Genomic DNA, 20379 nt, shown 5'->3' on the forward strand with positions numbered 1-20379 from the left:
AAAAACCAACAATACTGTAAATTTATGTACTTTTTTTAATTTTGATTTTTATTTAAAATATAAAAATTATAATGAATATAATAGATTTTTGTTAAAAAAAAAAAAAACTTTTTTAACTTTAAATTTGATAAAACTGTTTTTTTTTTTTATTGTATATAGTTTTAATAATGATATATTGTTATAACTTATTAGAAAGCTGATATTAATCACTACTTAAGTATATAATTGTATATTCAATATTCATTCAAAGTAATATACATTTAAAAAATATAATTACCTATTCTTTTATAAGCCTTTAAAAAATATATTCTTATAATTAATACAATAAACTTGTAGTCATTAGTTGTATGTACAAAATTATTTTATGTACCCCAATTCCTGATAATTAAATATCAGTTTACTTAAACAGTCAGTAGCTGATATCTATCAAATCAATATTAAAAATTAATTGTGAATTGCATTTATAGTTTATTCAGAGCAAAAATAAATATGACACTGAAAGTGTTATTAATTATTTTTCAATTGTAATTAAAATACTCTTAGAATATCATATTAAAAAACGTTTGGAGTACTTACTTACAGATAATACTATAGCATTTAATATAATATTTATTTAAAGTTTAATAGATTATAAAATAATATTCTATAGTTAATAGGTATGTTCATATTTAAACCATGTAAAAGTAATTAGTAATTAATATAAAATGTTATTATTATTAATATAATATGATATAGTTTATACTATAACATACATAATATGTCACAAACTATAGTCATTTTTCATATCAAATATTTGAAGCTTAAAAAATTATTTGTAATTTTAATTTTTTAGTATTGTAATTAATATTATTTTAAAATAAACGTTTAAGAATAACATATAATAAATTGCATATATAATATAGTTAGGTGTTTAAATTAATAAATTATCAACTACCTATATTATAACCTTACCTTGACATTTATATTAACTCGATAAAATTATTTCATGTGAATTATGAATGTAAAATTCTCATTGATAAACATTTTATAATAAAACTTTTTACACAATTAATTTAATTCAAATATTATATTCTAATACGGTAATGTATACTCTGCGTATAATACATACAAGTTTATATTTTTTATCGAAGAAAATAGCTATTACTATAATATTTAGTTTATTTTGAAAAATGTAGCCATTTATAATTTTGTAACATTAGATATTTATGTATTATGTATTATGGTAAGTAAACGTCATATATTTTTAAAAATGAAGTTTTTTCTACTCAAGCCAATATCATAATATTATTGTGTTAGCTTTAATCATCCGTATATTTTTAACTATTTTTAAGCGAATTATTAAAATTAACCATTGTATACTAATACTATACTACATATTTCATATCATTATAAATATGAATCAACATCATAATCTTTCTGAAATTCAATTAAAAGCAGCAATAATAGGTACTGAAATACATAAATATGTTTTTATATATTCATAAAAATAATATTATGAGAATAATATTCGGATACTATTTTTTCTAATAAAAAGATTAATTATAAAATAGGTTTCTATCAACGACAGAGTATTAACTGTCAAGTTCATAAAAACATAATATATGCGTAAACAGTAGTTGGTAAAAAATGGTCATACACAAAACATGCAATATAATTTATATAAATATGTCTAAATACAAATATGTCCAGGTACAAAATTGATCGGAAGAAAATATGGCCAAACACAAAAATGGACTAGAGAAAAAATAGTCAAATTAGTGGATAATAATTAAGTATTCCTATTTTTAATAACCTTAATTAAAATTAATAGTCCAAAGTCATTCGTGTGTTTTTAAACATTTAGTTATTATTTAGTAATATTAATATACAATATAAACATATAGACCATATAGTGTCTATACATGTTATATAGTGTCTACACGTATATGGTGCTGCTATTCATTCAAATGTCAGAATTGTGTAGCATCAAGAAAAAATTATTATAGGCGCAATATTTTTGTTTTCATAAATGAGATTATTTTACCACATTGATTATTAATCGCTTGAATTTAATATATCTTAGATAATATAATGAAATGTGATTTGGAAAACTAGGATATTAGATTATTATGAAATGCGAAACGTCTTGCCATATTACTCCTTAAAGTTAAATTATACGATTTCGATTTATCATTACAGAAACAACGCTAAATGCAAAAACGCAAGTAAATTGCATACACATAACTCCTGATAAATGAACGAAAATCCAACGTGGATAACTATAATAAATATTTTATAACATTATAAATTATGTAATGAAATTAATATCATGATAACATTGAATTATTTGAACATTTAAATAAATATAATATCTCATTAATTAAAATTATAATTTATATTATGATATAAATTATATTCATTAATGCCTTAAGGGACATTTCTGTACATGACAATTTTTGTTTATAGACATTTTTTCTATGGTCATTTTCGGTCATTATTACCTAAATGTATTCGTATTCTGTCTACTTAGGTATGATAATATTAATTCAATCGTAATTTTAAGTATTTATATGATTTAAATTATGTTCACTATATCAACAATAATATCATAATTTAATTAGGTCTAATGTATACCTATTGAATTAATACTTTTATATAAATATCATAAAATATGTAATTTACCGTAAGTCCCACCAATGACAATTGTATCTCTCTTTGTGCGTGGTTCCTTTGAATATATCCCACCGCCATAAGTCGAGTGCCAAGCTGAAAGGCAAAAATGTAAGCTTGTCCATCGCCAATCCAAATAAATAATTTATATTATGAGGAATGTCATCTACAGAGTTCAATATTAGTCCCAATGTTTGCAAATGCTTTGGAGTTGATACAGAAAGTGATATTGCTTCACTCAGAGCTTCGTGGAATCCTTTAAAATTCAAAAATAATTGAGTATAATATATTATTATTTATGATCTAAATACATTTAATAAATATACCTGGATTAGCACCATCACGATACACCTTTGGTTGTTTTTTATAATTCAAGAAATACTGTACATGAGCCATTTCATGATGAACGGTGATAAAATCTTTCATATTAACTTGAGTGCACATTTTGATTCTAAAACAATAGCAAACTTATCATATTATAGTCATAACAAAATCAAAAAATCTAGTATCATGAAGTTTACAATTTTTTATTAATTATTAATTAAGGTTATGTAAATCAATAAACTTTGAAATTTCCACATAACTTTTAGCTTTCAACATTCATAATTAATAAGTAATTAATAATTATAATCAACATATTATTATTTGTCTGTGATAGTTTAATTTTAATTTAATTTTATTCAAATTATTCCTAAATAAAAATACCCCTACATTAAATTTGACATAAAATAGATAATAGTTAAAATTATACTTTTTACAAATAATCTCTTTTAACATTACTTTGAAACTCACAAAGTTTGTAATTATTGCAATAGTTCCAAGTATTAAATTATAATACTTTTTAAATTCTACACTAATTATATTTAATAATTACTTTTTTTATGTTCTAAACAATATAGTGAGATATATTTTGATACACTTAATCATTTAATTTGCATTTAATGTTTAATCTTTAAGTAGTATAATAAATTATACTACTTATTTAAACAGTATAATTTTTTATGCTTTTAATATTTTTAAGAATTTAAAATTCATCATTAACAAAATTTAATTATTTACATATTAATATTGTGTACAAGTAGATATAAGTAGGTACTAAACTTTTATTTTTTAGAAGCTTAATCTTTTAAGCCTATAAACCTACTCAATTGCGACAATATTGAATTATAATATACAAAATATTTTCAAGTTCATAAGAACATAATAATATGTACATTGTACATAAACGGTAATCGTATTCATCTCCTATATAATGTTTATTTTTAAACGGTTATATTTTACAAAATTTACAAACTAAAAGTCATTGAATAAAATAGATTATATATTATATTTATAATGATTAAAATTGATGAACCATTATGCTATTATAAAGCAAAAAAAAAATAAAAATTCATAAAAGTTAATAATATTTTTTCAAACAATAAGTCCCCATATTAATTAAAAATACGCACTGTACCTATATTTTATCATGTAATTGAATCATATTATCATCATATAAAAATCCTAATATTCTTATAATTTAAAAAAATTAAAGTCAGTCCTATATAAATAAATTTTGCGTATTTATAATAAAATATATTATGTTTATAAGTATTGATTTTCCAGATCTTTATTTTGAAATAATTATAATTTTGAAACAATTTTTTATTGATCAGATTTTAATTCTTTCTTTTATTTGTGTGATCGTATTTTATTTCTAAATTATTTCTAGACATTTTTATTGTGTAATTTATTGAAAAAACATGTACGAGAGCATTACATTATATTTTTAAACATTAATATTAACCTATAATCTTGTCTGTTGCAAAAATCCCAAGCAGAAGGTTGACAAATTATCGGTTGTCCTGGAAGTTCCTCAACGACTGAATTAGCCCAAAAAGACTGAGGCATTGAACTCATATTTAAAGATATGAAAAATTCTTCTGCTACTCTAAACATCGCAGCTGGTGTATATCCCTGTAAATAAATAATAATATAATATGTATAACTATTAATGAACTTTTGCTTTATATTTTTTCCTTCAATAGTAATATTTTATTACGATATCTACAAATACTAGTAAATAACCTGTTAACAAAATTAGTACACACCTGTTTGATCATTTGAGGTGTGACATCCAAATAATTTTTTCCCGGATATGGTATGGTTAAGTCCAAGATATTTTCCCAAGACTGGCCCCACATGTTTCCTAAAGCACATAATATAAAAACAATAAAAATCTAAGACAAATAGAAACGTTCAAAATAATATGATTACAACCTAATATATGTGCGGGCAATGGCGCTTCTCGACTTATTCTCTCAGGCCCATAAAGGTCACGTAACTTCTTTCTGACGTAGGCATGGAGTTGTTCATATAGAGGTTTTATTTGTTCCCAAGCGTCTTCCAATTCAAACCTCATTGATGGTGATTCGTAGGGAAATTTCCACATCTCAGACGCGTCCGACACATCTAAACAATTGCATAGATAGTAAAACATAATACAATCCAGTATTCAAGTAGTAGTTGGAAACATAATTCAATAATCAGAAACGTACTGTTTAGTAGAGCTGCTTGATTGCTAACGTCTACTAGCTGTTCGAACATATCTCTGACTTTTTGTCCTGTTCTTCTTCTCCATTCTATCCAAGTATGTTGTAGTTCATTCCAGTCTCGACTCCGAGACATTATTATGTTTAAATCTAGAGTAAAATAATAATTTACATAATATATCTATTATCTATGTATTCTGTAACAGTTTTCATAATAATCTCTAAAATAGTACTTATTGTGAACACATACCTGGGTCTAATCTGAGACCACATTTTAACGGCTCGTCGAAAGCGCAAACAGAAGCGCTATTATAAACAGCTAACATGTCATTAATAAGACGGTTGTACTGAAAAAAAATAGAAGAAAAATTAATCGTTATTATATGTGGTTTACATAATTTTACGTTTAAAAAAAGTATCCACTAAAAAAGAAAAGTATGTAAATGAATGGAATTTACTGAATTTGTAATGAGATTTTAAAAATTATCATGTCTTTTGTTAGGAAAAAAACCCGAACCAACTCAATGAAAAAATATAATTGTAAGTATTTTGTAAGTATTTTGGTAAAAACATTTTAACAGAAGTTCATTAAACTTTATTTTACTGCTCACTTTATTATGTTATTAAAATATTCTTACTCGACTCAGCTGTTCTTGTGGTAGTGCAGCAGGTCCTGGCATCGACAAAAACTTGAGCTGCCTTCTAAGGTTGGGATCGATGACATTGTCCAGATTCAATCTTGTCATTATTGAAAATACTTTTCGTTGGAATTCTGAGTATAACAATTGTTGCTCCAACTGTAATATTTTCCAATTTATATTGCACAAATTAATAAAATGTTTGTGTATGAAATATTATAAATACGTTATTTAGGTAGAATATTTTTTATAAATATAATATTATCTATAATTTATTATCAAATTCAATACTATAAATGGTATAACTATAAAATAATTAATATTATTATTTCAAATAATCAATTCAATTTAACAATATCAATTTTTTCTCGCATTCTAAAGACCGTTAAAAGAGAAATAACAACAAATGTTAAAATGCAAGTAGATTACATAAACACAACGCCTGATAAATGAATATAAATTCAACGCGTAATTATCTTGTATAATGCAATCAAGAATAAACAATAATATTGCATTATAATACAATAGTAAAACTATGATAATATCTTAATAACATTGATTAATTTCACTATTTAAATAAATATAATGTAAATAAAATAATATGTCATTAATTTAAATTAAAAGTATTTTATATAGGTAATGAAACAAAAAACTACATTACATAATACATATTTCCACAAAAATTTATTAATTTTATTTAAAATATTATATTGAGTCCATAATAATTACAAATTTCTTCTATAGTAAGAATAAATATTTTTCTCAAATTTTAAATTTTATTCCAATTTTTTTTTTTTTGTCTTTCCCTCCATCGCATTCACAAAAACAAAACAATTTGAAAAACTTAAAATATTGACCGGAAACATTATACGAATACATATCATTGTACAGCTTGTATAATGTTTATTATAATATTCGGAACGTTGTAAAAAGATAATCGTTGATCATAATACTAAATACATAACATGATAATGCTATAAAATATATTATAATTTATTATAAGTATACATAAATGTATATTGTGTTGTGTATACATTTTAATCATTTTATACAACGAAACACTTGGGATAATGTCCAATCTCATATACACGAAGGAAGGCAATAAACATATATTATATACATTACATATATGCTGTATATAGTCACTCCTACTGTGATGTAGTAAATAGTAAATGATATTATACACAACTATTCGGACCATGCGAGAACAGCTATTACCAACTATACTATGATATACGCACGTCATTCGTCAGTCCAAACACAGATTTAATACCGTCAAGGCTGACTATGGGGTTCCCGTGCAATTTTGGTCAAGATTCACATACCTTTGGTCTCACGCTTATGGGACGAACAATGCTCCTTAGCTGATAAAACGGAATAATAATATTTTCTAATCGTTACGCCACGCCGCCGCAACAGACGATGAGAGCTAATTGGATTTTGTAATTTCACGTAGACGTTCCATATAATGCTATATACACGGGAAGGGATGAGTGAAATATTCTAATAGTATATTATCATGTTATAATGAAATCGTAATCCTTATTTCACGATCACCTCAAATACAAGACATCGCCATCAAAACTCGTTAGTGCAATATAATATAAGAAACAAAATTTAATGTGCGCACACGTTCATATAATTTGATGCTTGTTGTCTAAAATAAGAAACTAAAATTATCTTAATGGTCAGACATTTGCGTAAAAAAAATATAGTGTACCAAACGAAACTCCTTGCTATTTTTGAACGTAGATTACTGACCATCGCATTATTTCATAAATAAAAAATAATTAGTAAACTTATTGTATTTGCAAGCAAGACGGCAATATACAGCCAGTTGTTCAGAGTGTTTTGTGACAACCAACCTCCAGAGAAGTAAAAAAATTGTTGTAACAAAACTGCAGTTAATAATATTATTATAATAAGCATCTTATTTTTCTATAGCGTTTGATATACGTCGAACTCGTCGAAGGACTCTGAGCCCAATTAGAAGACAATGTCACCCTTATTATTGATAATATACAAAATGTAAACTATAGAAAAAAATTGCAATACTTAGAAAAAAATATGTATACCAATCATATAATATTCTTTCGTACGTCATATATTACTTTATATGTATAAAATACAATTTTGAACACATCTAAAAAAAAAAGAAGAAAAAAACGTTATAAATAATATTATTCGTAGTTTTTTTTTTTTATATAATAATATGATACATATTATATTATATATATGTAGGGTATTCACGTACAACAATGTCAAGGTTGTGCTTATACGTTAGTCATGCATATCCGTCCAACTGAATAATTGTTGGTCGGTTGTGTTGTAAACAATTTTGAATTACCGCGCCAAAAGCGACATGGATATATGAAAATATAACCACAAATCGTGTAGTTTTACCCGAGAAATCACGGGACGTGAGTAGATTTAATAAACGCGATGCGACCTTCTCATTCGGCGGTAGCTCGAGCGCGATATTTCGCTCCTGTTCACCACCACAAACGTTTTATTGTTAATGTAGGTAATTGTAAATATGCTGTGGATAACCTTATTAATAAAAATTAAAAACCACCGCTGCCGTAGTTCAAAATTTCGATTATCGCAAATGTGTGATCGGGACAGTATAATATACCTAAACCTAATACGATCTCACGTGCGTCCTCCATTCGTCCATAAATCCCAATTAGCGTATAGGTACGATTAAGTTTCGTGCAATATTAAAAAATATATATCTAATGAATACGATGTGATAATTTGAGTTTGAACGTTTGTAAGGAAACAATTTGATTGCATTATAAGATTTTATTATCATTTACCATTTATTTTACTAATTACTCATACATAAAGGGAATAATTTTAATGAAATATAAATTATACGATGGAGGTAAAATATATTTTATGTTTTTGAGAATTTGACATTGCGTAAAGAGTTTAAAATTACCTCAAAATACAGTTTACTTAGTCACGCTGTTCTAGTGTTTAAATATGTAAACAATTTGAATACATTATTAATTTTGTTTTTATATCAAACGAAAAAAGTACTATTAATAATATTATTATTATATCTTATGATCAATTAACATTCATTTACATTTTACTTAAAAGGATTAACGTTACTTAAGTACTTGTTAGAAAAAACAATAATTTATTTTCTAATCTATTTATTATAATTTATAAGTAATATTAAAAATACCAAAGTCGGACTTTAATAAAATCAGAAAATAGTATTTTAGTGAAATGACAAATTCATTAATCTAATAATAATATCTATTAAATATTCTATTAGATTTAGTATATTTCTCTTTTGTTTTTAATGTTTTATCAATTAAATAAATGGTAAAACAGGGAGAAAATTCTTGAGTTTTTCCAAAAACATTTATTTCTATATTTTAGTGTTAATATGAAAGAAAATAATCACAGTTTAATCTCCCCTTGTAAAAATAGATAAAAGGGAAATTATCACCTTCCCTCCCCCTTATTTATAGAATTATAGAGGTATAATTTATATATATATATATAAAATACCTATTATATTATATAGATATGAGTGATATATAGTAATATTACTATTCTTAAAATTCAAAACAATAAATATGAACATTATGAATACGGATATTTGTAAATTATTTTAATAATTATCAATATGAAAGTAATCAGTTATCTGAAGATACTATATAAATACGAATATTCATTTGTCGTTAATTTTATATTAATCGCTAATAGAATATATATTTTAAGGTAGAGGTATTAAAAATAATAATTTTGAAGTATTAATATTTTATAGTATACATTTCTAGTGAATACAGAAATGTTATAATTTAAAATAAAAATTTAAAAAAATGTTTGACTTATTTCAAAAAATATACATAATATATAAAATTACTTATATTCGTACAATTATATAATATGCATCATCAATATTATTATATTATTAATTTGATATAATATAGTTGTATTTATATTATATTTTATACTGCCAAATTTGACTAGCTTTTCACTTCTATTTATAACTAAACAACTGTATTAACCTAATATTATTTATTTAAAAAAATTCATAACTGAGGTCTTCACGCTAGACTTATTTCGCATGTAAATATATTTTTTTAAATCGTTACCAAAAAGTTTTTTAATTTATGAAAATTACCTACTCACGGTGTAATGATATTATATATTTAAATATTGCGTTATATAATACGTAATTGTTATAACCAAATCGTGAATAAAATCACAAAGATTACGAATAAATTATACTATAATTTCCTATTTTAATGTAAATACCTATGAAATTGCAGAAGATGAAATTGGTAATACATTTTTACGTATATAATGATTTAAATTAAACATAAAATATAATATGATTATTTTATGTTTTTAAACAAAACTGTCTCGTCACCAACGTATAGGACTCCAAAGTTTAATATATTTATATACCTAATTAATTGATAGGAGGAATCTGTTACACATTATACATATGATATTATTATTACGTTATAAATTGTAAAACTCAATAATTATTTAATTTATATCCCGGACATCGTGTACACGATAATTATGATAATATAACTTTAATAGCAATCGCAATAGAACTTACCGCTCTTATTTGCGTTCCCTCGTTGACGTTTGTTTCGAAATCCCATTGCGCCTGCACATTTAGATTGCACTGTTGCGATCCGGCCACGTCAAGCTGTTGCAGTAATTGCCGGATGTTGCTATTGGACAACGTCAACGGTCCCTGTTGAACCGAAGGTGTCGGTATAGGTGACGTCCGTGGATCGGACCGAGACGTGAACCTTCCGGAAGTCTCGAAATTCTGTTCGGGTTCGTCGGTAGTGAATTTCCTGCCACCTCTCTGGAACCCTTGCTGCTGTTGCTGTGGTTGCTGCTGACGTTGTTGGAATATTCCATCAAAACCAGTCCGTGATTGCTGTTCCTGTTGTTGTTGTTGTATCGTGTACCTGCACCAAAAGTCAAACTTAAAATTGTGACCAATATTGTATATATATTGAATGTATATTTAATAAATTAATTATATTTGAGAGGAAGGATAAGGGTAAGAATTTATCTGTAACAATTGATTACTTGAAATTCAGAATTTTATTTTTGTCAATACGCATTATGCAGGCATTTTAAATACATATTTAATTAACATATTACATATACTTCTATAAAGTTATAAAAGAAATGTATAATTACAAAAAATTACATAGAAGTTACATTGCATTGTAATTTTTCTCTTTTGTAATTATCAATTTTTTTTTAAAAACGTTTGGAAGTACATAATATATTTATATATATAATAATAAATATAGTATTTAATATATTTATTAATTATTATCACGCTGGTTACAAAACCACAGAATAAAACCGTATGGTACGTACCTGTTGAACGCGTCTTGCAGGATGCGACGTCGGTCTTGTTGATCTCCGCCGGCCAGAAAATAATCGTTGGGATCCAAGTACTTGCTGTCCACCCGATCATCCTGGCCTCGGGCCAACCTCGCGACTGAAAGGATCGTTGCCGAAACGACAACGATCGTCACTAAGACGTTCATATTATATCGCCAGAGAAAAACTCGACGAAAATGATTGTTAAAATTATATGATACGATCGTTTTGACTAAGCTAAGTTCAAAAGTATAATATTACGATGGGTTCTTGTGGTATATTATTTATAAACGCGTTTATCGGCGAAAAGAAATGTTTTCAGAAAAAAATTCGGGATATTCAAAAAGAGACAAACTCCGTCACACAAAACCAAAACTACGCGAACACGGCGATGATCGGACTGCTGGCAAACAACCCGTGTGCGTTGCATATATGAGGCGGCCTAATGAGTCGTACATAGATACTGATAACGACGGCGACGACGAAAAGACTTGAACGCCGCCGCCGCCGCCGGGCTTCCTAATAATAATAATAATAGTAATAAAACAACGGTTGGGCGTAGGTGGGGAAACGATGTGTATTATATTATAGTGTATACATAAAACGATTCTCCACTGGACGGCGGCGCGTGTCGAAAGTTCGCCTTGAACCGCATAATAACATAATATAATAGTCAACAAGATCTGCCGACGAGAAGTCTCTTTTTTTCTTAGTCTTTCAAAACAAAATACACGAAACATGGTATTATATTGTAATAAAAAATAGAAACATCAAAAATGTATTTTCGGATTTGACATTACAATAACGTATATTGTATGAATTTTTTAACGCGATATTATCGATCAATTAGACTGTCTATCATTATACTATGTCCACATATATATATATATATAAGTATTCTGAAAGTGTGGATTCACATTTCCTGATTCGTATAATACCTATGCGTTTACCCCGGTGACCGGATTGAAATGCGTGATCATCGAATACGAAAATTATTACAATAGAGTATTATAACAATATGTGCCCAAAAGTCTGTCACAGTGTCACGCGTTTGTCTTCTTTTTGTCAAATAATATTATTATATTTTCAAAGAAATGTATAATAATGGTAAAATCATATACAATTATATATACAGTAATACAGTATACCGCAGTATAATATAGTATAATATTATACTAGTCAACAATCGACCTTATTTAATGGTATTCTTTTAAGATTTGACTCGTATACCGTACACTAATAAATGCATTAGCTACCTATATACTTGTATATCCATGTACATTTTTAATTGTTTGATGTACCTACAAGACATATTGTCTCAACTCATATTGAATTAAGCAGTATTTTTTACCAATGTTTCATTTGTTTTCATCGAAATCATAATAACATGACCTATAATAGTATCACAATCTGTATTATTATAGGTATCTATAAAAAACTAATAATGCTCTTAAAATATTTTATAGATGACCGTATACCAATTACCAACTATAAATAGTTGATAATAATACGCATTTGCGACTACAACACACCGTCATCGTTATAAAAATACAAAAATGATGTATATATTTTATTATTATAACTATATTAATGGATCAAATATTTTTTTTGTGCTCATAAAATAATAGTATAATATGATTGGAATCACCCCTATATATATTACCAAGAACTACGCATCACATACGTCGTTTGAATATATGATTGGAAATTTAGAATAAACATATAAAGGTTATTGCTTAATCGTTTGAATTGTTTATACATCAAGTCTGAATTCATATGTAATATATATATATATATATATATATATATATATATATATATATAGGTTGATTCGCTTAACTATCTATATTCTATACTATAATATTTTGGAAAAAGTATAAAATATTTTATATATAAAAGACAAAATATATTATATAATATAAATATCAAAAAGTTGTTTTGTTTTAGAAATGAATAACATGATTAAGTACTACTTTTAATCATAATATATACATTATATATAATAAGATGTTTAAAATATTTTTTAATAACAATTTATATTTTTAATAATACAATAGAAATCAGAAGGTTTTTACATCGAATATTCGAATAACTTTATTTTTTTTATCTGTTACCATCTCATAGATGACTCTTTAGTGTAAGAATGAAACTGTAGATTTTACGACTTATTAATTGAATAAAAACTCATCTTCCCAGTTTCCACAAACCAAAGTTCCATCTGCAGCCTCTTAAACAAGTCACTATAATTATTATGCTTTTCCATCACACATCTTTTACACTTTTTATACTTATTGTAAAGTAAAAAAGTTAAACTAGATTATGCAACATAAAATATTCATTTTTTTTTTAAGAATCGACTGAAAATATTAGTGCAACGAGGATTTAAGTGGATCATTATGTTATTATAAATTATAATATATATTTATATTGTGTATTCATCCGTTTAATATATAATATGCACGCGTAACCGCAGCTACTCTGAGATTGTTCAAATGATAAACGATAAATATTACGGACACTGGCTATATTTGCATAGATTATAATAGGTGTATAGGATTTTCACAGTTTTTCAAACATAATATTATTATATTACAATGGAGCCCGATATAAATACAGGAAACCCGATACCGTCTTGTCGGGGTAGAAGTGGCGGGTGAACGAGGGGGATCGCTGGGACATTTCCAAGTGGCCGTCATCGCGTCGATTTGGTCACGATAATTCTTACTACATGTGATGTCGACGAAAACAGGGTTTGAAGAGAGACGATATGTTTCGGTAAGGAAAACGAAGAAGAAGACGCTCGCGGAATTCGCGAGGACACGGCCGCGTTGATTTATGTCACAAGGCTACTTTGTGAAAATGACGAAAGTCGAAGCAATGATCGTAATAAACGCAAGAAAAAAAAAGGTAAGTAAAACACATATAATAAACACTTTTTATTTCGTTGCTTGCGTTCTCGCACACGGGTTATAAGAAGGTCGTCATATTATTATTATATTATATAGGTATAATACGGTCTGGCTGGTCTGTGGGAAACGTTTCGGCGGACGATTGTGTTCGGCATCATGAGGACGCGTGCATCGTGCACGAAGGTCTATAAGTAATATGGAAATCGGACGTGGTTCTCATGATAACAATTTTGTGCGATAGTATTATTGTGTTTGTGCGCGTTTTCAATTCGACATCAAATGCTGAATCGCTGAATCATTTCGAACTTTTGTCGGCAGCCGGGAATGGGAAATACTGTACGGTATGGTCTCCCGACTACCGGTCACATACTGTTGTTATGCGTAGAAAGCAGATGGCAACAATATTGTATTATGCAGTCGGAAAACGATTTTCGCCGAAAATAATAATTATTACCTATAATTGTTTAAAAACGGAACAACTCAAACCACTGACTGCGATTTTTTTTTTAGTTACATATTTTCTAAAAGTGTCCACGCATTGCATTGTCATTAATGCAGAATACGATTTAAATATATTTTTATACTATAGAATATAAAAAGTGTAGGTTCTAAAAAATATTATTATTGTATTCTAAAAGTTCATTAAAAATTATGTTATCGAATGATAATATATTTCTTAGATGTAGTGGATGCCCAGACTCTACCTAGGTATAATATACATGTAAAATATGCGTGATATAGTGATTGAAGTAATAAATAAAATAGTAGAGGAAAGTACCTACGTAATAACTTAGTATAAAAAAAACTAAATGTATAGCTATTGTAGGTACATTGTTACTATATGTTTACATTAATTTTCCTCTCTTATATTAAGGACATTTATCATTACTAATCACTACAATTTATAATTTATTATAATCGTTAGTGATGCAGATTTGACTTAACCAGTATGTAAATGATATCTTTTTTTTAGTGTTTATATAAAGAATATATTACACAAGTTTATCTTAAAATTCAGTAATATAAATATAAAGTTTTTATTGTGTAATTTACAATAAAATAAAGTTTAACAGCAAAAAAAATTATTCAAATTTGAATCTTAATATGTAAAAAAATTTACGAAATTATAAGTAAATTTACTACATCGTCCACATCTGTATAGTACTATTGTATACAACTGACAAAATATAGTGATTTATATTATATAGGTAAAATATAAGATTTATATGTTTATGTAAGAAAGATTTTTTTTTATCCCACGTTGGAAAATCAAACCTCCGGATGTATGTATAATAATATAGACTATTGTTAAACGAAAAAAGGCATATAGGTACGTGTATTAATTAATATATAACTACTTTAATGTCTCAATGCATTCAGTTACTCGTATGCTATTAACCAATGCAAATACGTAACCGACTAAAATGTTTGATAGTTAATAAAATACAACATTAGTTCACTATTATTTTAAAGTCAAATTTTCATTGTATTATACGTAGGCATGAAATTAGTAATTACGATAAGTTGACTTATTTAGTAATAGTATGTGCAATATGCAAAACTTACTAAATAATGAATACTGCACCAGCGATGCGTCAACATAATTTTCAACTATGAAATTCTATTTATGTGCAATTATATGCGTTAACAATAATTAATTATTATGCGTTGCACACTTAATTTATATCGTATAACGACGCTAATCAAAGCTTGAGGTCACCCATCACGCATTTTCCCAACAGGAGCGGCTCAGCGGAATACTGCACTATACGCTGTATTTTTTTTTTTATGATATTTTTACTCTCAACTTATATTTTTATATGTATTACACCAATTGTGAAATATTTTTATACCTAAATTTTTTTATGAACATCTATATCTACAGTTGCAGACTTGCGTGTTCTTGATGAAGCCAAATTTTATCATGTCGTGTTTATATTATAACAATATGTCTCACCTATCATGTATTATGGTAAATCCGTGATTATAAATAAACTGTATTGTCTGATAATATACAATAAGTACAATAAACTTTTTTTCCACCAAAAATCGCATATTTTTTTGCTTGTCGTAAAAAATACACACAAAATATCATCTTCACGGTTCGTTGATTATCACATATATTATGTAGGTACCAACGCACAAAAACCCGATATAATTATTATTTCGATTTTTCAATTTTTCTTTCAGTAGGTGTAAAAAAATTAATATTTTGAAATCGTGTGACTTTATGGTATTTTTTATCTTGAACGCGGGTATACTACCATTGTAAACAATCATTTTAGAAAGCTTATACCTACAGTCCCAGGAAACACATTTCCGCCAGCGATAATAACATATGATATATAATCAAGTACACATGCAAACTAAATGTGTTTACGATTTATAAACACAGTTAATATTATAGTTACCATTCAAATATAAACGTTCGCTACAATAATAGTATTATAGATACAGTTATATAATATTGTATAATTGTTACAGTTTATTATAATCTTATGACTGTTTTTTAGCATATAATATATTATTGTGTTTTTTTTATAAATCATTGGATGTATTACATTTAATAGTTTTCACATTTTCATATATATTCGACATTATTGAGCAAAAAATAAATTAAAAAGAACTGACATATATCAATGGAAAAATATCCATAATTTTATATCAGTCTTAAAATAACTATTATTGTATTGTATTTGAAATAGTAATTTATTACATATCTGTGTTATTTATTAAGTATTAATTAACCTACATATTATACTATAATATTATTACGAATATTATTATAGGTAAGTTAGGTAAGTATATATCATAAAAATAGGTACTTGGATGAGCCATAATATACTACAATACAATGATTAATCAAATATTATAGTTTTTAAATGTCTGTTTAATAATTGAAGTGAAAAAAGTGAAACCAAATAATAATAAATTGTCTCATTAGTCATTTATACGTATATAAAATAAACAAACAAGCTCCTCTAGTTACCATCAACATTTGTATTTATAATTTATTTGTCACGATTCAAAAAAATACGAATAGTATTATTAGTATTATTCTACTCATAGTATATATTTTAATTAAATATGTATACCTTTTTTAGGCCTAATTTAAGATGTTCTGTGAAAATTAATTTGTACATTGGTTACTGTTTATTTTATATAAAGGGTGTATCAGCATTATTTGACATATTTAATAACTTTTAATCTGTCCAATGTCTTACAATTTGATTATTAACAAGTATCATAATAATTTTAACGATGTTATTTTTAATAGAATTTAATTTTTATGATCGGTGTAAGGGTTGTAAAAGGCGGAATTTTAAAATTTTCCCCCAAGTGGCATATTTTTTAACTTGCCACTTACATTGATTAAAATAATATATTATACTGTTTGATAATATAGTCTCCTTAGATGTTTATACTAGGACACTATAGGCCGCATAAATACATAATTATGAACATGTTATCAATTTTATCATAAAACATTTTTTATATTGTATTTTTAGAATAGATATTATTATAATTTTTATTGCTATCAATAATAGTTCTATAGAACATTACTCAATGAGATACTATCTTTATATTACCTTTTTTGGATAACAATGATTTTTTTTAAATTGAAAGACAATTAGGATAACAAGTCATTATTTAATTTAAAAGTGCAATATACCTACTGCAGTGTTCTTACGCAACATTTAGAATAATATTAATTGTTAAATAGAAAAAATAAATAGAAATTTAAAGTCTCGAAGATTATTTTATATCGGTCATTATACTAGTGTTTGCATTTTGTTTTAGTATACATTATGTGCCTATATAGAGTTTGTTTGAAAAGTAGTATCATTAATTAATTATATAAGCATTTATATAGTTCTATCTTTTTCGAATTATTTAGTTCGGCTAGATATATATAATATAAATAGTTAATCACATTGTTCAATATTATTGAAACAATTTTATGTTTATTAAAAAAGTTTGAACTATAATATTATTATAAATTCATTTTAATTGTAATAAAGACACAAACACAAGTTTTGAGCTGTTCAAATTACATAGCTATAATAGTATAATACCAGTTATTATGTACATATATTATATACCTGTACTTACTAATAATCTATATCGAAGAAAATAGTACGTATACATTTTTGATTTTTTAAACATGTATTGAAATAATAATTGTTCCATACATATTTATTAAGAAGAACTTGTCCGTTTACATTGATGTATGATCACAATAAAAATTTTAAATGTATTATCAATAAATTCGAAATTTTAATATTTTATAAAACGCACGTAAAATGATAAGACATGGTAAATTATGTACACATTACACATGTCAATAGTTAATACATATACAAATATTTAATTAAGTAAATAACCTTCTATTTAATACAAAAAAAGTATCCTTTTTTATTGCAGTTTCATTCATGGTTGAATAAATCAACTTATGTTTTTAAATATTTTATTTCGATGGGAATTAACTATCAATAATTAATTAATATACGTTAAAACAAGTTTTTGTATAGTGTAATTTTAATACCTACTTATTAAGTTCTATAAGAAAAAATCGTTTTCATTTACCTCGAAATCATATTAATATTTTGAATATAAAAATCCTTATTCACCGTAAGTAAAATGTATATTTTATAAGTGATGATTGATAGACTAAATTTCAGGAATAAATACCTTATTGAAATATATTATCTTTAAAGCACGGCAGAATAAATAGTAGTCGTAAAAATAAGAACAATGTTTAATAAAATTTAACTTGATATACGTATATCTATAGTCGCATAGGTAAGAATAGATAATTTACTTTTCCCTTGGTAGTGTATTGCATTTATACGATATTTAAAGGCAACATAAAATAAATATGTTCTAACTAAGTTTTAAACCAAATATACTCAAAATATACTGTATACATCATACATACGATGTAAATCGTAAATATGTAATAGTAATTTTATATGGAATATAAAACCAAACTTTTGTAAAATACCAAGACTTATAAGAAATTTAAATGAATTCCACGTCCTTCAACATCACTTAATTCTATTATCTCATGTGTATAGGAAATGAGCGCTCATCACGTTTTTCCGATAATATATTCGTCTTGTATACTCATAAATACTTTCGGCGCTATCCTTATCATATAGTATAAATCTGTCTAATATAAAATACCCATCAGGACTTCACCGAGTTTAATGAACTGTTCACAATCTATACCGTCGTAATAAAATAATGACGAATCGTAACGATGATGATATAATACTATAACACGACAGCTAAATGGACACAATAATTACTAATTACCTTCTAATACTCAATATCCATCTTCGAATACGGTCGTAATTAGTAAGGATAAAAAGATTTTAAAAAAACATTTATATCACATTATCATAGGCAAAACAAGTGCGCCGTAATAAAAATTATAGCAGTTTACCGATTGCGCCCAAAATTACTTTTTATATGCCAATTGCGCTCAAAACATTTTACAATACCTAAGGAAAATGTATTAGTTAGTTATATAATTATTATGTAATAAATGAAAACAATAACCGATTTTTTGTGAGTAATAATACATAATATAATATAAATAAATAAATAATTTTTTTCGCATTTTACAAGTTAACTTTTTATTGTAAAATTATTTAAAATTAAATACCAGTTACATTACATTATAATTCGTTTCATAAAATTCCCAATAATGTTATACAATTCAATTCCCAGTCACTTTAACCAGTAAAATCAATTGATCAATAAATAAGTTTTAATTTGCAAGCATTTCAGTAAATATATGATACAAGCGCAATTGGTACACTCATCCTAAAATATAAGGCGTGCAATTGGTATACTGAACCTAAACAAAAATTTTATGTTAGGCGGAATTGATCCATGTCCAAAATTATACCCATTTCATATTATATTGTCGTAATAGTTTAATAATTAATCAGGTATCTTTTGAAAATTTTATGAAATATACAATTTTTAAATATTTGAATTTTTTTTTTTTTTTTAATTAATTTTTAAGAAAATATTTAAATTTAGTTACCAATAATTACCGTGTAATCTACTTTTTCCCTTCATTAAATATAAATTTATATTTCTGTAAAATTTAACTGATAAGTTAATAATTTACCAATAGACAAGAAACATTTGTTTGTTCTTTATAGAATAATCTCATTTCTGATCCAGTTTTCGCTTAACTCGACTACCATCTAAAATATAATTTGGCAAAATTTATCTAAAGAGAAAATA

At 25.7% G+C, this 20379-nt stretch overlaps 1 protein-coding gene across 1 annotated transcript in view; it reads right to left on the bottom strand.

Moving 5' to 3' along the window:
- Positions 1-11680, bottom strand: part of LOC132921268 (angiotensin-converting enzyme-like) — a 37005-nt gene extending 25325 nt beyond the window's left edge. The window contains exons 1-10 of the mRNA XM_060984197.1: positions 11201-11680; positions 10413-10776; positions 5819-5977; positions 5431-5527; positions 5187-5330; positions 4909-5100; positions 4740-4837; positions 4436-4605; positions 2976-3100; positions 2662-2905 (exon numbers count right to left, since the gene is read on the bottom strand). Of these exons, the coding sequence (XP_060840180.1) occupies positions 2662-2905; positions 2976-3100; positions 4436-4605; positions 4740-4837; positions 4909-5100; positions 5187-5330; positions 5431-5527; positions 5819-5977; positions 10413-10776; positions 11201-11373 (1766 nt within the window). The 5' untranslated portion in view covers positions 11374-11680. The remainder of the gene's footprint in view (positions 1-2661; positions 2906-2975; positions 3101-4435; positions 4606-4739; positions 4838-4908; positions 5101-5186; positions 5331-5430; positions 5528-5818; positions 5978-10412; positions 10777-11200) is intronic.
- Positions 11681-20379: the final 8699 nt, after the last annotated feature.

Source organism: Rhopalosiphum padi, chromosome 2 (assembly GCF_020882245.1).
Source record: "Rhopalosiphum padi isolate XX-2018 chromosome 2, ASM2088224v1, whole genome shotgun sequence".
Classification (NCBI taxonomy): Eukaryota; Metazoa; Arthropoda; class Insecta; order Hemiptera; family Aphididae; genus Rhopalosiphum; species Rhopalosiphum padi.